This window comes from Acomys minous (assembly GCF_964271855.1).
Source record: "Acomys minous genome assembly, chromosome: 1".
NCBI lineage: Eukaryota > Metazoa > Chordata > Mammalia > Rodentia > Muridae > Acomys > Acomys minous.
The window spans coordinates 20,984,234-21,008,502 of NC_140483.1; the positions used below are offsets into that span (position 1 = coordinate 20,984,234).

The 24,269-nt window shown below is 44.3% G+C and overlaps 1 protein-coding gene and 1 long non-coding RNA gene across 3 annotated transcripts in view; one reads left to right on the forward strand and one right to left on the reverse strand.

Moving 5' to 3' along the window:
• The window catches only part of LOC311597270, a 42,033-nt gene extending 38,387 nt beyond the window's left edge, over positions 1 to 3,646 (reverse strand). For both annotated transcript variants that reach the window (XR_014779161.1, XR_014779162.1), the window contains exon 1: positions 3,587 to 3,646. This is a non-coding gene — a long non-coding RNA (uncharacterized lncRNA). The remainder of the gene's footprint in view (positions 1 to 3,586) is intronic.
• Positions 3,647 to 21,020: 17,374 nt separating this feature from the next.
• DUSP23 (dual specificity phosphatase 23) lies at positions 21,021 to 22,416 on the forward strand. The gene is made up of 2 exons (XM_084787975.1): positions 21,021 to 21,391; positions 22,205 to 22,416. Exons 1-2 carry the CDS (start codon positions 21,125 to 21,127, stop codon positions 22,388 to 22,390), a joined length of 453 nt encoding a protein of 150 aa, XP_084644101.1. The 5' UTR covers positions 21,021 to 21,124; the 3' UTR covers positions 22,391 to 22,416.
• Positions 22,417 to 24,269: the final 1,853 nt, after the last annotated feature.

Below are 24,269 nucleotides of genomic sequence, written 5' to 3' on the forward strand. Positions count from 1 at the left end.
TAAGAGCACTGGTTAGGAGCTGCTCTTCCAAAGGTCCTGAGTTCAATTCCCAGCAACCACATGGTGGCTCACAACCATCTATAATGAGATCTGGTGCCCTCTTCTGGCATACAGGTGTACATGTAGACACAACACTGTATACGTAATAAATAAATCTTTAAAAACAAAAACAAAAAACCAACCCAGCAGTCAGGAAGCAGGAAACAGGGACCAGAAATCACTGGTAGTCAACATGTCAGCAAATAAATGAAAAGTTAAAACACCCCACGACGAGGCACCATCATGATCTTGAGCCAAAGCGCTTGCTACTTCTCTAAGAACAGACTCACCATGATCATTCCAGGTTGTCCACCTAGATGCAGAGGATTTATGCCAAGTGCTTCCACACACTGCCTAACAGAGGCCAGAGCTGGAAGCTACCCATATCATCTCAGAGAAGAGCACACCAGGCAGGAAGAGCATCTAAGAGTCAGGGGAGGGGACATGCATGGAAACTGGCCAACTGTGTAACAGCACTCACCTCTTAGTCAGTACTGGTTTCCATGCCTGGCACCTGTTCCCTGCTATTTCTCAAACTCCAAGAATTCCATGCTGCCCATCTGAGTTTCAGCTCCTTCCTGCATGGTACAGCACTCAGACTTCCCCAAGTGAAAAAGGGTGTGTGTGTGTGTGTGTGTGTGTGTGTGTGTGTGTGTGTGTGTGTGTGTGTTATGTGTATGTGGTCTGTGTGTATGTGTGTGGTAAGTGTATGTGGTGTGTGGGTGTGCTATGGTATGCGTCTGTGTGAGTACAATGAGTGTGTATCTGTGGGAGGGTGATTGTGTGGGGATACATGTGTGTGTGTGTGTGTGTGTGTGTGTGTGTGTGTGCGTGGTATGCATGTGTGACGTGTGTGTGTGTGTGTTATGTGTATGTGGTCTGTGTGTATGTGTGTGGTAAGTGTATGTGGTGTATGTGTGTACTGTAATATGTGTCTGTGTGTGTACAATGAGTGTGTATCTGTGGGAGGGTGGTTGTGTAGAGATATGTGTGTGTGTGTGTGTGGTATGTATGTGTGAGGTGTGTGTGTATGGTATGTGTGTGTGCGGTGTGTGTGTGGTATTGTGTGGTATGTGTGTGTGGGTGTGCTGTGGTGTGTGTCTGTGGTGTGCGGTGGGGGGATGGTTTGTGTGGGGATGTGGAGGGCATCTTTTTTAGCTATATCAGAGACACTGAGAGTAAAGAATTGTATTAGAGCAACTCCAACGTAAAGATAGTGACTACAGAGCAACTCCAATATAAAGATGGTGACTATGCCTGGCTCTCCTATATGTATCATCTGAAGGGAAAAACAAATTAATGGGAAATCACAGACAGTCCTCTGCCCATGACATTCCATGGGAACACAAGTTGAAAAAACTAATTTTTTTCTAATTACTTAAGCTTATGATTTTAATTTGTAGTTCTTTTTTTTTAATTGTTGGTTTTTCTTCACAATAAAAAAATGTATTAATCAAGTTTTCTAAGTTCTCTGTTGAACAGCAATAACTGAACCATCTCCCTTATCTCCCTTTTAAAACGGATATAGGTCTAGGAATAAACACAGATGATTTGAATTTTAATGATTTCTACAATCTGATACTTGACTGTGTGAAAAAAAATCAGACATCTCAGTCTTGTAGGGCAAGGGAGAAATTATTGCAGAGGTTACACTGCACAATGGAAAAATCATGAACTCACTAATACCTTGGCTAGTCCTCTTCACCCTTGGCCCCCATATCTTCACAGGGTAATAATACAGATTTTGCAAAAGTTCCGGTGAAAATTACAGAGCGTGCCCATGGAGTGTGTGCCGAAGCACTTCGCGAGTCTTTGATGAATCATAGCAGGCGTCATTATTAGCTCGCTTATCTGCAACGTGCCCCATCATCTTCCACTGTAAATACATTGCTTCCTTGCCAAATGAGCACACTGCATGGCTGGAAAAGCACCCAGGTAGGGTGGCCGAAAATCCATTTTAAGGGCAGAAAATTAGGCAACAATCCCAGTCTTATCACCAGGCAGCCGTGTTTGCCTTTGATAAACAGCAAACCTCTGCGGTTTCCTCATCTGAAAATCGAAGGTGTTGAACAGAATTCTATATACAGCGGTATCTGGCGCTGGCTGACTACCTTGCTGGGAGACAGGACTAGAGAAAAGTTGTCCCTAGCTGAGGACAGCCCATTCCTAGACGACCAGACTCTGCCTACTGTAACATTTCACCCTCTACCTCTCACCCCGAATCCTGACACTGATCTCTGCCCCAACAGCACAAACGGACTTAGATCAGTAAGAGCAGATATAAACGCACCGCTGGCACCCACAGCCCCCGAGATCTGCTGCTTAAGTTATCTTAAGCCTCAGCTTTCTCCTCCGTAAAAGCACAGGCGTAGTGATCACCTCCCTGGGTTTTTATGAGGATTGGCCAATATGTATACAAGAAAGGATTTATGAGCTCTACAGCATTGTGCAATGTTAGTATAGCACCTGTGGTTACCGGTGATTAACGCCATTGAAACCCTATGGACAGCCGGCCAAGAAGTTGCATTCTGCATCGGACACTTGAGAGTCATCAGTCTCAGCTCCTGCCCGCCGTGGATTCTGGGAGGTCGGTGGAATGAGACAGAATGACATTGAACTTTGCTGTAATCGGATATTGATTCTGGTTTTCCTAACAGAGAACGGAGGTTTGTTTAAACTTTTACTTAGAGGCAAGTGACAGGAACTGGTTTTAATGGTCCGGAAAAGTTTTCACCCCATTAGCAATACCTTCCCCATGTGACCTGAGGTTTTCCTGTTTCAAGAGGCAATTGCAGAATTTCTGGAGAACCACCTCGTACTAATGGTAACAGATCCATCAGTTGCTGGAAAGAACCATAGGCTGACTGCAGCATAGCTCCACTCTGAAGCTTGGTTGGGCTTACGGTTCCACGGAGCCTCAGTTTTCTGTGTTCTTAAAGAAGCCATATAGGAAAAGGCTGCCCAACAAGAAGCCGAGCATGCCAATGGGTTTCTTATATATGTCCTGAAACGCCCCGCTACAGTGCTCGTGCAGTATTGTGGAAACGGTTCCGGAGTCTCCCCCTTCATAGCAGAGCTGAAAAGCTATTTATTAATAAAGGGTTTTGAGCAGTTACGTTAGGACTTACTTCCGGGTGTTAAGTTTTCTCAGCCCTGCGAAAGCTTTCATCTCCCTCCTACTCCCTTCCCTCCTCCCTCTGACCTTCCTATCAACACCTGCAGATCACGTGCCCCCTAGACAGCCAGGGCTGGACCCGTAAACAGAGAAGTAAGCAACTACTCATACGGTGTAATTGGAGACACCTCACAAGCGCCACTGCCCAAAATATCTTCCCCACCAAATGTCATGGTGCCGCAAAGTCCCAGTATTAAACGCGCTGCTGCTAGTAACTCCTTCCGTCGGCACATCTTCTTTCCAAGTGTCTGCACCACATAAGCTTACTTACCCGCGGCGCTTAGCTGGGTATCACTCATGCCCCCAAGCTTTCATGATTTAAGTCACCTCTCTTTCCCAGGGGGAAAAAAAATCACAAAGCTTAATTTGTACCTGTTTTGTGATGTACCGCTTTACCCTGAAGATCCATCCCACAGCTAGACCTTAATAGTCTTTCTTCTTCTAGCCCAACCCCAAAGGACTAGGCTCAGAGCTGCCCCCTAGCGAAGAACCACAGTGAGAGCCTCGGCATGAACTTCACCAGGCCTGAGGTCTGGATGCTCACTACCTGCTCACCCGGAGAATCACTTTGAAGATCTCCTCTTACAGAAAAAGACCACCGGAGAGTTCATATACCAGAGCTCTCCCAGCACCATACCTAGCCCACTAGATGACCTCACACCACATACTGCCTTAATAAAGACCCTTACACGCCTCGAGGGGTTTAGCACTTATCCACGGCAGCAAGGCTTCTGTTTTAAAGAATGCCGAAGGAGAAGTAAGATAAGAAAGAGTAACCACACAGATTTTTTTTCACTTTATTTTCTTAGAAAAATGGCTGCTTAATTCAGCTTTTGGCTTGCAAACAGTTACTGGGAAAAGGTATTAACACAGATGTATACCTACCGTATGTGTGAGCACTAAGGAGGCTAAGGAGGGAGGGGCACTAGATGCAGGACTTCCAGACGATCCCCAAAATAAAAATTTTAATAGATTTTTTTTAAAAAAAACATCCACAAGATGATTGGCACTTCCTGACGTCCAAGATAAGTTGGTGTGAGACATCTGACCCCCAAAGCCACCCAACAAAAGCCTGAAGTGGCAGCATAGACTTATAAAGCCAGCACCCAGGAGAGCTAAATTAGAATTGCTTCAAATTCAAGACCAGCAAGGGCTGTTCAGTGAGTACCAGGGCAGCCAAGAATACATAGCGAGACCGTGTCTAAAAAAGTAAAGACTGCAGACCAAACAGCAATGAACATGGTGGGGGCATGGGGGGTGTCACAGCTCTGTGTCCTGCACAACACTTTCATACAGGAGCAGTCTGACTGTTGCTTCACAACAGCCTCGAAACAGCGGCATGGAATAGGTACTGCGTATCCCTCCCTGGGGATGAGCTGGGCTCTGCTCAGCAGTTCTCACTCTCTGCCTGTTGGAGAGCTACAGTCAGAGAATGCCTACTGCCTAGAATAACCAGAAGCCTGGCCTGACAAGGGTTAAATACCCAGAGGATACTGAGGCTACAACCTGGCCCTGGTAACCTCAGAACAGCCAGAATTCTCGCAAAGGATGCTCAGGCTGAGAGGGCGTGTGCCCTGGCGGCCTTCGCAGCTCTCCTGAGTTAACTTCCCAAGTCACACCATCACCTCTGTCATAGTCTACTTGCTAGAAACAAGACAACTCAGGCCAGCTTATATTCAAAGAAAGTATATTCTCCAGACACTCGATGGAGGAGTATCTAAGAGTGTGAGAACATGTTTTAAAGCTACCATAAATGGCACAGTAAGCATTGGCAAATCAATAGATGCTAATTCTTGACAGCCAAGGCACCCACGTGCCTATGATCCTGGTACAATGCGGCTGAAGTAGAGTAGAGAGCCAGGCTTGTGTCAATAAAACTAAAACCTGAGAATTTAAATTGTAAAGCAACATGCGATTCTTTTGAAGACCAAATTAAGAGAAAGTCTAACCTAATCTAGGGATAAAACAGAAAATATCTAGAGCTATGCTATCAAGTATGGTATCTGCTGCATAATTGGATATTTAAATTTAAATTGGACTTAATTAATTGTAATTTAACTTTAAGTTAATTAATGTTAACTGGTTAGGATTAATTAACTGTAACTTATATTTAAATTTATTTAAAATGCCTTAAATAACAAATTCTAAATACCATTCTGTTTTAACAGCCAATTTCAATTGCTTCATAGATACCCACACTCGGTGCCATCATGTTGGGTACCACAAAAAAGAAACATTTCCATTACCAGAAAAGCTCTTCTGGACAATGCAGATTTACAATGATGAAACAACAATATGTCAACCAGAATTGCTTTCTCCTCTAACTAAGCCTCAGCAGGTACTAGGCAGTAGTGACATCTAACGTTGAGCACTGGGCAAGAATAAACCATGCTGTTGATGCCAGAGTTCACACTTCTTAAGAATGAACCAAGCAAGTGGTAGGCTGACCTTCCTTAAGAAGAACAGTCTCCTTGACAAGTCCTCAACAGCTGCCCAACCCTCTTCCATGGGGAAGTTTTCTATGAGGGTTTGCCTTCGGTCAGCTTCCTAAAAGCTATCTGCTTTATTTTTTTAATTATTTCTATATTTATCTATATTTTAAATTCTTTGATGGGACAGATTGGATTTTTTATTTTTAATATTTTATACTTTATTATAACTTATTCGGATTACACCCCCTCTGATTGTTATCCCCTTGCTTATATCTTCCCTTTCTCACCCTCCCTCCCTCTTCTGCTGTACTCTCCTCCCCTAGAATTCTGACAGGGGAGACCTCCTCCCCCCAACCATATGACCACAGCCTATCAGGTCTCAACCAGAGGCCTGCAGGGCCTCCCCATCAAGAGGAAGTGATCAAATCAGAGGCACCAGAGTTCATGTCAAAGGCAGTCCCTGTTCCCTCCACACACACACAACTGTGAGGAATGAGCTGTCCATTGGCTAGATCTGAACAGGGGTCTAGGTTTACTGCATGCACTGTCCTTGGTTGGTGCAACAGTTTGCAGCCCCCTCCCCCCAGGCAAGATCTGCTGGCCTTGATGATTTCCTTGTGGGGTTCCTGAACCCTCTGTGTCCTTCCATCCCCCCATTCTTCCATACCACTCTCCAAGCTCCACCCAGAGCTCAGCATCAAGTCCCAGCATCTGTCCCGATCCCCCACTGGGTGGAGTCTCTCAGAGGACATCTATGTTGGACTAATATCCACTTATAAGTGAGCATATGCCATGTGTGTCTTTCTGGGTCTGGGATACCTCACTGAGGATGATCACTTCCAGTTCCATCCAATTGCCTGCAGATTTCAAGATTTCCCCTTGTTTTTAATAGCTGAGTAGTATTCCATTGTGTAAATGTACCAGTTTCTTTATCCATTCTTTGGTTGAGGAACATCTAGATTGTGTCCAGATTCTGGCTATTACAAATAAGGCTGCTATGAACATAGTTGGGCAAGTGTTCTTGTTGTACAGTAGAGAGAATCAAAGACATGTGGAACATTCTCTCACTGCTTCACTCAACCAACATTTATCAACCAGGAATTTGTGCTGTGTACTTTGTGCCTAAGTAAAAATGTGAAATGGATTTCACTGGCTCCTCAGGCCCCCGAAATAGACAGACACATGTCAATAATCCAACCAAAAAATAAAAAAAGAGTAGCATCCTTTTGTTGTAAAAACACTAGAGGGAAAAAAAATGGTTACAAAATGTACCCTGACATAGCTGAAAGAATTAGCTCACCAGATAAAATTACTAGATATTAACCAATTAAACTGTAAATGCATTCTGCCAAAAATGATGATTTTGAATTTAGAAATTTCGAATTCAAGCCGTTCTATTTTCCAGTAAGATAAAAGGTCCATTTCTGGTTAGTGACAATAAAATTATATCAGCAGCATAAAGGATAGTTATTTTTATGCTTCTTATAATAGGAGTGCGTGCAGCTAGATCATGTCCAAGTTGTTTCAAATTAGTAAGGTACAAATTTCAAAAGAACTGGAAGAAGCAGTGTCAGAACACAGTTCAGTTTCTCAAAGGCTAGACAGATAACTAGAAGTGCTATCTGATCTATTGCCAGACCATTCCCAGAAACCCTTGTGGCCTAAGCTCAAACAGTATATATAAGAATAGTAATCTTGCATCGCAGCTGCAATGAAGGTTGCACTCCATCACCACCCCACCCCCGCTCCACCATCCTTCCATCATTCTGTGCCTCCAGAGGCTGATGGGTCTGCAGGTTCCCTTGCCCTCTCCCTTCTAGAGGAGCTCTGCCAAGGGGAAGCAACAGCGGGAGACTTAGAGGATGGGAACACAGGAGCCTAGAGTATCTGTCCCTCCAGCTCCCTTCCTGCCAGGCCTCCATGGGTTGGCTGCGTTCCTTAACTAAAGGCTATAGCTCATGTCGGGCAGTGTTCTCAATATAGTTATGCTCTCTGAATTCCGCTAATCCCTCGCTCCCTTTGATCATTCAGCCCGCGAGGCACAGTGTCTCCCTGCTATTAAAAGCCCTTCGAGGTTTTTCCCTCCAACCTGTCTGTACTTTTGTACATTGTTCTAAACTATGCAGTTTGCATCAGAAATTGATTTCTGACAAACTCAGGTGCTTACACCAATTCATTACTAGTTTTACACATGAAGATCAAAAATAACCAATTAAATTTATGCACAGCCTTAGAGCTCTTAAAACACTTAACACGTTATAAAGAACATGGTCACTGATGTAATACTGTCCCTAGATCCAATGTGTTTCTCCTAAAATTTATTAAGCACAGAAAAATCTGCACCATTGTTTATATAAAGCATTTCAATGCAAAGTTCACCAAAATACTGTGTTTGGGTAGAGTAACAGATCCTCTTAAAAAAGCAAGAATTCAAGGCCATCATGGACTATATAGCAAGCACCAAAAAAAGAAAGGAAGGGAGAAAGAAAGAAAGAAAGAAAGAAAGAAAGCCAGAGGAAAGACGGTTTAGCAGATAAAATAAATAATATTTTTTAAGAAAACTACAGCCTAAATTAGAACAGAATTCAATCAGTTCTGGTAATGAGGAGCCTTCGAATGTGCTTTGTAACCAACAGTACTCTGTGAAGAAGTAATGCCAGCACTCAACAGACAGAGACTACCTAGCCCAAAGGTCAATTCAGTTATTCTTGAACTAAAAGGCTCTGGGGCTGCCCTGCTCCTGACCACTGTATTGCTGTGATGAATGAAAGCCTTGAAGTCAGACAGACTTATTTCCAGATCTCTGAGTCAAAAATCACTTATAAAGTAAGAGACACAGTATTTCTAGTGTAGAGTTGTAGTGGATGTAGGGTATAAAAATGCATGTTCATTAAAATAATCAACTAACTGAAATTCAAAAGCAAACCTAAGAGGGGCTGGAAAGAAGGGTTAGCAGTGAGGAATGCTTGCTGCTTGAGCAGGAGAGTATAAGTTAGTTCCCTACATCCATGTCAAGTGTCTCACAATCAACTGTAAGAGATGTTCCCAAGTGATCAGACAGCCTTTTATGACATCCTCAGGCACCCACAAACATATGTGTACACGCACGTGCACACACACGCATATATACACACACAGGGGAGGAAGAAGAGTCAGACAGACATAAATTAAAATACAAAAATAAACATATAAATATATATCACTTAAAAGAATAATCCCAGGACTGGAGAGATGGCTCAGTGGTTAAGATCACTGTCTGTTCTTCCAAAGGTCTTGAGTTCAATTCCCAGAAGCCACATGGAGGCTCACAACCATCTATAGTGAGATCTGAGGCCCTTTTCTGGTGTGCAGGTAGGTGCAAACAAAATACTATATATACTAAAGAAGAAGAAGAACAAGAAGAAGAAGAAGAAGAAGAAGAAGAAGAAGAAGAAGAAGAAGAAGAAGAAGAAGAAGAGGAGGAGGAGGAGGAGGAGGAGGAGGAGGAGGAGGAGGAGGAGGAGGAAGAGGAGGAGGAGGAGGAGGAAGAGGAGGAGGAGAAGGAATCCCAACAGGTGGGACCCAAATACTTCTATCTCAAGATAACCCAGAAAAAAACAGCAAGTGGCTGTGATGGAGAATAGTCTAGTAAAATACCTTGACTCCCATGGGTCACCTACATTTTAAGAACTTAAATAATGATTAATTCCCTTCCTAGATCTCTTCTCTAAAAAATAGTCACCCAAGGGAATTATCTTATTCTGTCCTGGAAGAGCTCTGATGTTTCTTCTTCTAGCACTGTATGCCTCAAGATTAGTTAACACTTCCTCAGTCTTCCATAGTGATTGTGTCCTTTTATCACAAAAATGCCTGTAAAGCCAGAGCTAGTATGGCTTGATGTAGGTGCCTCATTAGCAGCCAGAGTATTCTTCCAACTGCCCATGGTACCTCTGACACTTGGCTCCAGAAATGTCCAGGTTAGGGAGTCCAAGAGGACCTCTTTCCATTTGAGTGACAATTCACTCCTTTGCCTGGTTGGTCACCTCCAGAACCAAGAGTTTAATGACTATTTTCTTATAAAAGAGACATGTTCCCTTCTGTGTCTTGTGGTATAACAGGCAATGTCATTGATCCTGCCTCTGAAAAGAATTCATATTTATGAGTCACTTAAAGAACAAGAAGAATCCTAAGCAAGACCACGAAGAAATGGGACCATGACAAATTATCTTGACAAATGAGAGAAGGAGAGCATTGCAGGGAGAGAGTCGGCGCACGCTGTGGTGAAAGCACACATGACAAAGATGAATCAACTCGGAGCCTCTGCTCTGTCCCAGGAGCTGGTTGGCAGATCTCTGAGGCCACGGTCCCTGTTACAGTGATCCTGGCATTGCTGCTCCAACGGCCCCTCAGTGAAACATTATGGGGATGGAGCAACATCAGGAATCAACAAGTAGAAAACAGCTACTACGTACCAGGTTTTGAACAGCACATTTTTGTACATTATCTTAGTTAACCCTGTGAGTGACCCCTCTTTACAAGACTCTGAGACGTTGAGTAACTTCCCAGAATTAACCTGGAGGATCAGAATTCAATCCAGGACTGCTTGTTTCATAGCTTATTGTCGTCCTTTTCTGTCATACACTGGGCAAGGACTGGCCTGTTATTCAGCATCTTTACACAGAGCTCTGAAAGTCTGCAATGCATTGTCTTGGTACCCTATCTGTCTTTCATCTTTTAAACAAAGCTGTCAAGAGAAAGTATCCATGGATTTCAGTTAACTCAAGTAAATCAACGGCATCCTCCTTTATCCAGTTTATTAGATATAAGTTGATTCTTAACAATGAACTCCTGTATCAGTGGCAGGTCACTGCATAATAAATCCTCCAAAGTTAGTAGCTTAAGGCCAAAATTTTTTATTATCACATTATTATAGTTCATGATTCTGTAAGTCATTTGGGCCATTCTTCCATTGGCCTTGCATGGACTCATTTTTTAATAGAAATTTTATTTTCTTTATTGAGAAATTTAAAGCTTGGGTACATCCAAACCAGTTTCTGGGAGGAGAAAAATCAGAACTCAAAAGAGAAAAAAGTTAACACCATCTGGGCCACAGCAGAAGCCAACGAATATAATCAAATGTCATGTTGGTGATATAGGGGTGAGTAGAGCTACATGGACCCATTTTCAAAGGTGCATCTAATTTCAAAGATGCTTGAAAAAAGAGTTAAAGTGAGACAGATTGAGATCATAGTCTCTCTCTCTCTCTCTCTCTCTCTCTCTCTCTCTCTCTCTCTCTCTCTCTCTCTCTCTCTCTCTCTCTCTCCCTGACTTACGACCTATGACATATGCCCTAAAGCTATGAGTATCCGTTTCATATAGACTTGTCACACAACTGTGAAGGCGCAACAGGGAGCCACACACCCATTGCTGGTCCACAGCAATTCTGAAATTCAATCATACCCACATGCAAGGCCTTCTAATCTGGAAAGAGGAGTATGGTTTTACTCTTTGGAAGTGATTGGGTCAGCTCTCTAAATGGCTTTTCCACAAATGAAAACACACTGTGTTGGTAGCTAGGTGATTTTCCCAAGTTATTGTTTCTTCTAATTTTGAATCTCCCATGCGCTCTTTAATCTAACTGGATCTGATTCTCTTAAAAATTGTATGGCTTCCTACATCTCAAGTTACAATCTAATACATTCAAAGAAAGTTATCCCCACCACTATTTTTGAGACAGGCTTCTACTTTTTCAACATGTCAGTGTGCTGTAGGGAAATGCCCTTTAAATGCTTAGAGGCCTCCCATTGACTTGAGTCTCTTAGGTATCACTTTAAATGATTCTGGGGACTTAAACCTTGTTGTCATACTTGTGGTTTCAACTTATGTCCCGTGGTCATTTCTTTAAAGAATCTGTTGCCAACTGAAGATACGAAAATTTAAAAAGTTTCATTTCCTAATCTAGCATATCCTGGACCCATTATCTAGCCTTTAAGTTTCCTAGAAACTTCTAGAAGAACCTAGAAGTTTTCCGGTTCTTTCCTGACTTCATCTGTGTCTTCCTATAGCCTATTATATGTTACCTTCTAAAGGTAATTTGACCCCTACAGCATTCCAGGCGGAAATCCCCTTAAAGCCAAATCCACACTTGACGGAACACATGTTCTGTTTTTCCCATTCCTACATGCGACGGTGTTCCCACTGTTTCCTCCACAACATAATGTGACTTACACTTTATCAGCCTCCACTAGTGATTCCCTGTCATATGTCATCGGGCTCCACGAACATGCCCTTGCTGCCCGAAAGCCTCTGCCACCGACCCAGTCCTAAATGCAAGGCTATGTGACTTTGATTTTTGTTATAGCAACACACTACTTCCAGGCATTGTTTTTTATGATTTATATTTCCTTGTCAGAAAAAAAAATACCCAACATGAGATGGAGAGATGGGTTAAGAGTATTTGCTGTTCTTGCCAAGGACCTAAGTGGGTTCCCAGCACTCAAATCAAGTGCCTTAAAATCTCTTCTAACATCAGATCCAAGAGTTCATCACCCCTTCTTGGCCTTTATGAGGACCAACTTGCACATGGCACATGCACACACACATACACACACACACACACACACACACACACACACACACACACACACTTTTTTTTAATACTCCCAACAGACTTAGTGACTTAACAACTGCTCGTTTCTCATGATTCTATGAGCTAAGTCATTGTCCTGCTGGTCATGCCTTGTTGGGACTTCTAATGGAGCTGCTTCCATCTGGGAAGCCCCTGGAAACTAAGTTTAGCTGGTCTCTCTTACAAGGTGGTTTTTAGTTCTGGGCAGATTCCTGGGATGCTGAGCCCTGGAGTGCACATGTTTACCCAACCTCTGCTTCCATTTCATTTGTCTATGTCGCATTAGCCAAAGTAGGTCACATGGATGAGCCCAGTGCCGATGTGGTATGTGGTAGAATTGTATAAAAGAATGTGAATAACGAAAGGTACATTCTACTGGAGTCACTCCAGTAACAGGCCACTATAGTGCCAATATCTAAGCTTCATGCTTTTTCCTGTATTCCCACTCAAGCATATAAGCCAGTGACTTGTTCTTCTGTGCATATCTGCTATATTTGTTTAAATGAATTGAAGACACATAGATATTAGAAAGCACAATGACCAGAAAGGCTAAGACTGCTCCCATGAACAGTCTTAGAACAAAAGACTTAGAACAATGCTAATCATTTACTACCATCTTCCCATATTCTTATAAGTGAAATGTCTTTTTATGACTGAAGATATTTACAGTATCAAGAATTTCAAATAAAGAATTCTGACTCATTTGTAGTGTGTCTGCTACAGCCACAGCAATTCAAAAAATAAATTCTGTATGAATTTGCAAATTTCTCATCCTAAATCACTGCTTGAACATGTAAATGATCATATAATGACAATCCCTCAGCATTTGAGCTGAAAAGAAAGAACTGAAGCGAATTGGAATTTCAAAATCAGTATTTGAGTTGAGCTAAGATCAGATTTAGCCTTGATTTGTCTTGCCATGTGAAGATATAGGTATGTTCAGTTTTCATTAAAATAAAGAGAATCGGGAATGTGTTTTACTTAATGGCCTCAAAAGTTCCCTCCCTATCAATCATTCTGTCCAGAACAAGTTGGGATTTTTTTTTTTTATCAGTAGAAGTGGGCAATGACGAGTACATTTGATTAATGGTATCTAGCTTTCAAAGCTATAAAACTCTGTGCCCACAGACGCAATCTCCTCTTCCTACCACGTATGATTTTAATAACTAGTGTGTTTTGCATTTTCCCCCATGCAGCAGAATATTCCATCACAGTGTAACAAGGGGATTCTCTGAGAACTCAATTTGTACACACTGGCTTTTTGTTCTGTTTGTTTGCCTGCTTGTTATGCAATTAACCTTCTGCCTAGGCTTCCAGTTCCAGCAAATGACATTTTTACTCCAATCTTGCAAACAACAGGAAGAGTTCCTAAACTTGTTCTTCAGGACTAGAGGGAGTCACTAATATACTCTATATTTTTAATCCATTAGACCTCCCAAAATGTTGAGCCTACTGGCGATGATGATGATGATGATGGTGGTGGTGGCGGCGGCAATAATAACAAGGAAGAAGAAGAGGAGGAAGAGGAGAGCCAGTGTTTATTGAGTTCTCATGGTACCAAGCATTGTTCCAAGAATTTTATGTAGATTAAATTATTTAATCCTCACAACTGTTGAGGCAGAATATTATGACCATTTCCCCTTTATGCAGATAAGCACAAAGGCATAAAGTCATTTTTTCAGATAATATGGTTTTTAATGCTGCAACCAGATTTGAATCCATTACCAGCTCTATTAATTCAAAGACACTAGGCTAGTGCAGAATTCCTAGTTCCTTCTTGTGTCTACAACCTTCCTGTGACCCTACTTGCTGGAATAAGCAATAACATTCATATAATTTGACAGCAATTTACCCTACTTTTTGATGATTTGCACAGATTGCTAGTAGGCAATTACTGAAGCCTCTGGCCAGTCACCTAACACCCAGAGCATCTCAGCCAGACCATTCTCTCCTTAGTTGTCTTAGACTCTGTATTCTCCTAGGACCCAAAAGGGATTGCTGCTCCACCCACTCCCTCTACAGCTGTCTGCCTTTCTTCTTCATGTAACCCTGGTGGCCTCATACAATTCAGATCTTAACTCGTCTACTTCTCTGTAACTCATTATTGCCTTCCAGAGAGACCCCCTAATACATTTGCTGATTGATCCATAAGCTCTCGGGGATGAAGTTCTCGGCTTTTTCTCCTCCGCTACATCTTACAGCATTCCTTTGTAACAATGTACGTCCCCACCTCCCCCATGACATTGCAGATGGCTGTCATTCCCTCAGAGTTGGGTCCATCGCGTGCCATGCACCTTCTCTACCCACCATGCTATATCCCAACCCAACATGGCCAATCAAAATGTGCTTCCTGAGGACTTACTTACGCCAGGGCCTATAGCAGGCACAGAAAACAGACCTGTGTCCTAGGAGTTTTATCCTACCATTCTTGACTTCCAACTTAGAAACATGATTAATTTTGTTCAACCTGGAAATAAGAAGGAAGGGATGTTTTAGAAAACGCTCAGACTAAGCCACCTTTATAATCTCTCGCAGCCCCACCCCCATCCTCTTGATTTCTCTCTAAGGCAAGCATTTATTAGTTTGATTTCAACACACACACTTGTACCTGTAATTACTATATAATGTCTGTTTACTTTTTTAAACGAAAATGAATTTAAATTAATCTTGTTTTGTGAATTTCAAGGCACCCCCTGAGATAAATGAAGACACTCCAGGGTGTCATCAAACCAGTGCTTGGAATCCTTGCTTGAAAAAGTGGAGAAGCAAGCTCATTAAACCTTCAAGGAGCCAGAGAGAGAAATGTATGCAGAATTGCAGGCAGAGCGAGCACAGTAAGGAAAGAGCTTTATATGTGTACCATATACAAAGGGCAGGAGAAAGGTGGCCACCAAGCACGTGGTGCTTTGGCAAAGTCTCTCAGAAATTCAACCAAGTCTCTAGAAAATCAATGCCATTTATTTCTAAGTCCTCTCTATCATAGAGTTGATAGTAAGGCCTTTTCCAAACGTCCCCTTCCTTCCCTAGAGATGCTTATCTGAGTTGTAAAAGAAAAGGAAGGTGAGTATTATTTTCCAGAGATCACCAAATAGAGAGATGACAGGTTCACAGCATCCAAGTCAATTTCTTGAGACTCCCCACATCAGTATTGCAGACTGAGATAACTGATGGGAATTTCCCAGAAGTCCTTGAAATTTACAATGGGATCATCTGCAGGCAATGACTTTTGAGAGCATCTTGCTTGTGTTTTACAGGCCAAGCTCATCTGTGACCTTTGCTGAGCGGTCCATCCAACAGGTATATAAACATCAAACTCCATACATTGCTTCCCTTCATGCCTGGACAATACAGAATAGCTCTGGTCCCATGTATGTATGTATGTATGTATGTATGTGTGTGTGTGTGTGTGTGTGTATATATATATATATATATATATATATATATATATATATATACTTTAATTATTGTACAATACTTATTTTGTATAGTATGTTATCAAAGATCTTAAATGTTTTAAATGAAGAGGCATATAAGCCCTGAGTGGTAAAGAACACTTGGTTTGCTTCCAGACTGAACATTGGTAGAGATGCAATGCTGCAACAAACTAAAGGAAAGGGGAGCCACTGTAGGACACAGTTGGACAAGGCAGGAAAGTGCACACTGCTCCTCTGAGTGCCCATGCATCACTGGGTGATGGGAACATTACAAAGGAATGCTGTAAGACACTGAAGAGAAAACCAGGAACCTCATCCTGCAGGGCTTATATGTCAATCAACAAGTGTATCGAGGGGTCTCTGGAAGGCAATAACCACTTACAGAGTACTGGGCATGTCAAGATCTGTATTCTATATAGTCATCAGAGCTACCTAAAGGAGACATTTATAGACCTGGACAAGAGGAGGCCAGTCCAGAGGCCGACAGATACAGTGAGTCCTAAAAAGGTTCTGGAAAGATGGAATCTGGATGAGGAGACCTGCCATGGAACAGGAAAGACGGTATGGTGTGCTACGTAGCACATGGCTCACTCTCCTTCCTTCAAATTGTGGGGAAGCAGGGAGCTTGCAAGTTGGATTGCAACTAGAGTAGTTTCTGCCCTGCCTGGAATGTAGTTAAAAAGTGAAAAGGGCAGGGAATGATGTCTCAAGAATTCCCCCAGAAAGGAAATCTAGGAAGCAAGCCCTTCCTTGGAACAGAAACAGGAAAAACACATGTACATTTAAGCATATTTTTCTTGGATCCCTTTCTAGCTTGTACCTACAGCCAATAGATTGTTCTAACTCACACTGTTAGGTGTTTCTAATTGGCCCTGGGCTTCCGTCCAAGCCACTTGGACTCAACTTCTCTCTCTCTCTCTCTCTCTCTCTCTCTCTCTCTCTCTCTCTCTCTCTCTCTCTCTCTCTCTCTCTGCTTGCCTCCTCTGCCCACAGGCCTACTCAGTAGTTTTTCAGCTCTACAGACTGAGACCTGACGAGTGCTGTGCCCTGAGTCCTAGCTCTCGTGCCCCTAATGATTATCAAGTAGAAAGGGAGAAGCCACTGATCAACAGGGTTCCCCGTGTGTGAATGTGAAGAGGTGTGACTCTGAAACTCATGAAGCTCCCGCAGGTCAAAGGTGGAGCCTGAGGGTCGGAGTTTCTCACAGTGATGTCAGCTGTGGGTCAGAGCTGGAGAAGCACTAAAGAGGAGAAGCACTGATGGGAGGGAGAAGCTCTAATGAGAAGGAGAAGCACTAATAGGAAGGAAGCCTGCTAAGGAGCAGAGCTTCGGGAAGCACCAGGAATATCAGGTGTTGGCTGCCTGCGCCCTGTAGATTGACTGTAGTCGTTGAATTTGCAGCAGGTAACGAACCGGTGTGGTCAACAGCTTTGGAAACGAGAAGGCTGAAAATAATGTGAAGAGGCAAGAAACAAGATAGCAATCTAGGATCTCCTAACGCTGTGGTAGCAGCATATTAAAGACCAGAAAATGAGTAGGAGTGGCTAGATGGTTTCTATTGCAGAACAAAGTGCCACAAACTTGGTGGCTAAAGAAGTCTGTATTATGTCACAGCTCTGTAGATTAGAAGCCCCGTCACAAGTTAGCTATATCGTCCACTTGGAATCTCAACAGGCTGGCATCAAACAGGCTGCCAATCGGGTTGCTCTTCATCTGGGCCCTAAGCACCTCGAAAGTAGAAGAGAATCCACCAAGATGGCTTTTGTAACAAAAGTGGCTGTTACCTGGGTGGCCCCCCTTGATCTTGCCCTCACGTGCCTTTTTCAATAGCTTTTTACAGACATTAACAGACATTAAAGCCTGTCCCTCCCACCTACTCCCCTATCTCCCCCTCACACAATAGCATCTGATTTACAGCGGTTACACACACACACACACACACACACACACACACACACACACACACCCCAACCCAAAGCTCTTGGAATGATCTAAAAAAGAAAATATAATTATAAGCCTCTTAAATGCAAAAATACAAGAAGAAATCAGCTAGCAAATTGTGAGATTTTAGCCAGGGAACGTTCTGCAACAACATACAAGTCCAACACTTTCAATAAGACAAAAAGAGAGAGAAACAAGGAAAAGCTATCAGTGCCATCTGGTGGAAAGACCTGTATTAAAATGTCCAAGGTGAGCTGGCCACACCCACACCATTTCAGACCCCTACACCGTCTGCCGGCACACAGCCCCCAGTAGGTTTCAGGGCAGCATCACCATTAGTTTATAGGGAATGTGTCTGGTTAGGAGCCAATGTGTTGTGATTGTTCACTTCCTGTATGCGGCTAGTGGTAGAAGAATTTACATGTCATCCCTAGCTGTCCAAATACTGTATAAACTGATACCTCCAGCACCACACACACACACACACACACACACACACACACACACACACACACATACACACACACACACACACACACACACACTTTACCCAAACTACTCTAGTTGGTTACTACATGTAGTTGCCCAGATCTGAGAACTTTGCACTGACTTGTAACACAACTGCCTTTAGTGTACGTTTCTCTCCTGTTTTTGTTTTCATTCTTGTATTTATTGGAAATTCATTTTCTTCCTTCCTTGAAAGAAAACTTTCATCTATAGTAGTTACTTGTTGCTACACACTAAATTCCCTAATTTTTGATTACTTACACCATAAGTATTAATTAACTCAGCTTCTGTGCATAAGGAATTCAGGGCAGGGATGACTAGCTGGTGCTTACCAGGTAGTCTGGGATAATAATCAGGTTGCTGTAGAAGCCACCTAAAATCTTCACTGAGGCTCGGAGGGAGGGTGGGGATCCACTTCTTGACTAGACAACTCTGCAGCCTGAGTAAGAGTCAGAGGTTTCTGGTCCTCACAGAGATCTCCCCACATCCTTACAACACAGCAGCTGGCCTCCCCACAAGAGTCCCCAAGACAAATCTCCTTCCCAAGGAAGAATAAGGAAAACTCCAAGTTTCTGTGACAAAACCTAAGAAGTTATATAATACCATTTCAACAAAGCCTACGGGCTACAAAAAAAAAAAAAAGCTGGCCCTAACATTGTAGAAAAGAGCTACCCAAGACATGAGATGCCCACTATAGGCATCTTGGGGGTTGCTTGCCACATAGCCTCTTCTTCCTAGGTTCAGGTTCCAGACCTTTGAGTCCTGGTAAAAACGTTTGTTGACACATAGGAAACTCAGGACACTGCAGACACAGAAAGACTGCTCAAGTGACTCTCTGCTTTGATGGGACACAGGGACCTAGTTAGAGGAAGCAAGTGTCTGTGTCCACCTTCACCTCCTGTCAGTGAGTAAACTGGGGCCTTGTGGTGGTTTCAATGAGAATGACCTGCTCATGCTTGTGTACTTAGTCCCCAGTTGGTGGAAATGTTGGGGAAGGGTTTAGGGGGTGTGGTCTTGTCGGAGGATGTTGTGTCACTGATGGAAGGCTTTGAAAAGGTCTGAAAAGCCCATGGCATCCATCCCCAATCTCTCTCCTAGTCTGTGTGTGTGTGTGTGTGTGTGTGTGTGTGTGTGTGTGTGTGTGTGTGCGCGCGCGCGCGCGCGTGCGCGCCTCATGCTTATAGAGTGAAATATAAGCTTTCAGCTTCTACTCCAATGTCATGCCTACATGTGCACTGCCTGTTGCCATGCTCCCCACCATGAACTCTGACCCTCTGGAGCCACTGAATTAAATGTTTTGTTTTATAAGTTGTCTTGGTCATGATGTCTTGGCATAGCAATAGAAAAGTCACTAAGGCAGGCCTAACGCGCACACACACACTCACACACACTAAGTCAAAAGATTATTATCGACAAGGGGAGGGGGGTTAGGATGAGCTGAAATGGTTCCATTGAGCTTCTGAATGGACAGAGAACAAAATGGAAAAGGAAGAGCCTGCCTTTAGAAACTTCTGGTTGTTCCAACCCAAGTGTTGCTCCCCAGCCCCCACTGATTCCTTTCATGCTTGTTATTTTTATTGCACAATTAGCTTTTAACTATATGTTATCTGATTGTAAGATAATGACAATTTCTTTGATGAGCAGTTTAGTACTTTATTACATATTCTGGGAATAATTATATCTGTGTCCAAATCCCCCCAAGTATGTCATCAATTCCTTAAAGTTGGAGGAGTTACTAAAGCTTATTGCTCCCTGAAAACAAGTCTGTTAACACAAACATACATACAGCACAGGGCCTGGCACAGCGATGATGATTCACACAATTAGTGGTAGCCAGATCCACTGGTACCTCATTCAAAAGACAACACAGACTGTTCAGAGCCGGGGTGAGATACTGTTCAAGATAGAGGTCTGAACACACACCCTAAGCTAAGCATTGATAAACTCTGTCTGGCCCAGGCTAGAGTGACTTGGGGAGCAGAACCTTGGAATAAGGAGATTCTGAACTGCAAATGAAATTAAGAAAATAAACCAGGGCTTTGAAGACGATATGTTTGAAGAGGGTTGTGTGAAAAGAATGTCATTTCCTGCCTGACTATAGCAAAGTGTTGTGCTGTTAAAAGACTCTGGAGAACAGTGCCTTCCTTAGCTTCCTCGGTGCCTCAGTTTTCTCATCTCAAAAATGGGGTTACTTTGGTCATCTATCTTGTGACCATTAATTAACACACAAAAAGTGCTTGCACAAGTACCTACCACAAAGCAAATGTTCAATTGTTGTTCTCTTGTGCTATTGATTGCAATTACTATATTATTCTGAGTACCATTTCAGGGTGCCACATCACACACACACACACACACACACACACACACACACACACACACTTTTAAACATTTCCAGCAATAGGAAAATGAAATTTTCTATTGCCTGGAACCTCGTAGATCGCTCTGACTAGAATTCAACAAGACACCAACGACTGCTTGGTCATTGAAGACATTACCCACCCACACCCACATGCCCATGGGCAAGTAGATTTGTCACCTATTTAAACCCTTTCCACAAAAACTGTCAAGAGACCAGGCCCTTAGGAGGCAGGGGCTGCTGGCCCACGATGCAGTAACTCCAACACACCACCAGGGAGCAGCAGAGCCTAGCCCTGGGCTGTTTTATATACAGGAGCAACTAATTTGTTCCAGGTTTCCTTAGTATATCCACTCCAGGCTGCAATAATTGCACGTATTATCCAACCTATCAACGAGCCTCCTGCGCCTAGAACCGATGGGCTTCTCCGCTGGTCTAGGAGACGTCTCAGCCCCACCCCCACTGTCCAGCCAACCCTGGGTGGAAGGAGCGTCGAGGGGGCGGGTCTAAGGGACCACGTGGCCCGCTGGGCAAAGTGCTGAGCGGCGACGGAAGCCAGCCCCAGGGGACGACCAGGTCGCTGGGCGGAGTAGGAAAGGCCAGCCTCTCCCTGAGTGCCCTGCCCCCGCGATGGGCGTGCAGCCCCCCAACTTCTCCTGGGTGCTCCCGGGACGGCTAGCCGGGCTGGCGCTGCCGCGGCTCCCCGCACACTACCAGTTCCTGCTGGACCTGGGCGTGCGGCACCTGGTGTCCCTGACGGAGCGCGGGCCCCCTCACAGCGACAGCTGTCCCGGCCTCACGCTGCACCGACTGCGCATCCCTGACTTTTGCCCGCCTGCCCCCGAACAGATCGACCAATTTGTGAAGATTGTGGACGAGGCCAACGCTCGGGGAGAGGTCAGCGCTTCCGTGAGCCAAAGCGAGAGGGACGGGGTGAAATGAATGGGCGGGGCCTGGGTGGGAGGGTGGAGTAGAAAAGGAGTGGGCGAGGCCTGGGGCTGGGCGGGGCTACGTGGGGTGGGGCTGGAGCTAAACGGACCCACCCACTGACTAGAGTCAACGTTGCTGCTTGGAGAGGAGGTGATGCCAAGTAGGCTGGAGAGGGAGTTCTGTCAATGAAATACTTCCAGGAGTCGGAGGGGTGCGGGAGAAGCACTGAAGCCAGATGGAAATTGTTCAAAACACATTTTCTAGAGGTCCATATGTCATAGAGACACACTTGTAATTTTAAATTTTACTGGCAGCTACGTTTTTTTAAAAAGATGAAAAAGGAGCTGGTGAAGTTAATTTTGCTACTAATCCAATAAGTCAAAAATATTATTTCAACATAGAATCAATATGAGACAAATTATTAATGAGGCATTTCCAGTCTTTTTCATGTTGCATCTTCAGAGCCTGGTAAGTATTTTACATCCAGTCTCAGTTTGGACTGACAGGCTTCAGGAAAAAAATACCACCACACATGGCTAGGTGTTCTGTACAGTACAGCACGGGTAGAGAGGTCGGAAGATGCAGGTTGAGAGCCCGGCTTGGAACCAGCCACTTCAGAGGCTTCCTAGTCGCCAGAAGCAATGACAGTCTCCACTGCTTTGATGTCACTTCTTGTCCTAGGAGGGCCTATGACTTGTGGGAAGAACAGTCCCTTTTAGTGAGGACAGGGGAGTGGCGGGGAGGGCAGTGGACTCTACTCCATCAGTTTTCTCTTCACAGGCCGTCGGAGTGCACTGTGCTCTGGGCTTTGGCCGCACCGGCACCATGCTGGCCTGCTACCTGGTGAAGGAGCGGAGCTTGGCTGCAGGAGATGCCATTGCTGAGATTCGGCGCCTGCGACCAGGATCCATTGAGACGTATGAACAAGAGAAAGCTGTCTTCCAGTTCTACCAGAGAACAAAATAAGGGATAGCAGCAACTGGGGGGTAGGGGGGAGGCGCGGAGGGGGGAGCGCGAGGGGGGCCGGCAGACACACTCCTGCTGCGTATGAAAAAAGTCGCCAGGGAGGAAGGGAAGTGGACTAAAAGTACTACAACCTTCAGATCCCTTTGGCTCCTGTTGTACAGAAGTATAGTCTTTCCCCAAAGCCATAACTTGATTGACTGGATGGCTGAGAGCCCATGAAAATGAGTTAATAAGTAGTAAGAACCCGTTTTCAGAGCTTAGCATTTACACGGCGCCCCCCAATACATCAGCTACATGTAGCCCTGGGCTGTAGAAATGACAAAACCCATCTCTATCCTTTGGCTGAGGTGGCTAGATCTCAGAAAAGTCTAAAGTCACAGTTCTGAAAAACAGAAGGGTAGGCCCAGACTGCAACATACACCTTTGTCCCCATGAAGATGCTGAAACTATAGGCGCTGTTCTCCGACCATATGTGATGTTGTTTCTGGAGAACTGGTTAGACAAAGAGACCCATGGCTCTGGCCACACAGCCTCAAAGCTCTGCACTCCCACAGCAGGAGTGCGCTGGTTGATATCACCCCCCTGAGTAGTGCTCCACCTGAGTCACCTTTGTTCCTCTCTGGGTACAGAACACCTGGGTGTCATGCTCACAGATATATCCACCCCGTGTGTGTGTGTGTGTGTGTGTGTGTGTGTGTGTGTGTGTGTGTGTGTCTCCCCCTCCCTCCCTCTCTGTCTCTGTTTCTCTTTCCCTCCCTCTCTCCCTCCCTTTGTCTCTCTCTGTATCTATCCATCTACCTCCCTTTCTCTCTCTCTCTCTCTCTCTCTCTCTCTCTCTCTCTCTCTCTCTCTCTCTCTCTCTCTCTCTCTCCAGTCTCCAGGGCTGTCTACCACCCTCAAATTCACTCAGTTCATCTCTTACCTCCAGCCCCTGTGTTGTCCCCAGCCTCAAACCAAGCATTTGAGGACCTGAGTCTTGATGGTTATACAGAGTGGCTATTAAGTAGCCAAATAAATAAATGGCTCTGGGACTGTGAATCTTGGCCATGTTTCCCAGGTCTTCTCTTCTCCTCTCCCCTGTTGTGACTCCATCCTGCCATTAGCACCATGCTTTAGACTTTCTGAGAGATGCGATAAATGTCATACGTGAGCCCAGTGGACTCGTTTCCATAATGTCAGCCTGAATTCATGTCCTGTCTTTTGCGATAATAACCTGAGCTGAATAAGGGCCTGAAATGTACTCTGAGTGCCTGTGCGAAGTAGGTGCTGTTAGAGGAGGGATTGACTCAGCAAAATAAGCCATGTTTCCTAGTCTCAGGAGCCCAGCCTTCCGGAGAAGATGGGTAATGGCTGTCCATCCACGCCTAAAGGCTAAAGACTAAAGGCTGTCTACTATTCTGGGCACAGGACAGACTAGTCAAGAGTCCCCCTACAGCCTCCATCTTTCATATCAAAGGAAGAGCTGGGCCCATGGCATCCCGGCCTCTGTACTTTCTTCTGCATTCTCTGCTGGCCCTAACTCAACATTACCCAGCCCACTCTTACACAAAAGGCTCATTTACACAAGGAATGTCAGATGCCCTCGTTTACAATCATTGCCCTCTTGAATCTGGGGAATCCATTCCTTAACTATTTCCTTGGATCCTGTCTAGCCCACCTAGGGGAATACATCAGCCAAAGAGAAGATCCTCAAAAGTCCCAGGCATTCCGGCTGCAGCCGAGGAGAGAGGAGGGGAAACGCTGCATGAAATCCTCACATTCCTCTCACCAAATGCTTCACCCACCCTGCCATTCCCACCGCAGCCTCGTGATGCAAACTAAACCATCTCCCAAGAGAGTGTGCACGTCTGTGTGTACACTGCCCTGAGGCAGGCATAGC

Excerpts from the sequence above, each read along its gene's own strand:
- DUSP23 (XM_084787975.1), top strand. The coding sequence starts at position 21,125 with ATGGGCGTGCAGCCCCCCAACTTCTCCTGGGTGCTCCCGGGACGGCTA. Across the intron at positions 21,392-22,204 it reads AGGCCAACGCTCGGGGAGAG|GCCGTCGGAGTGCACTGTGC; the intron begins GTCAGCGCTTCC and ends TTCTCTTCACAG.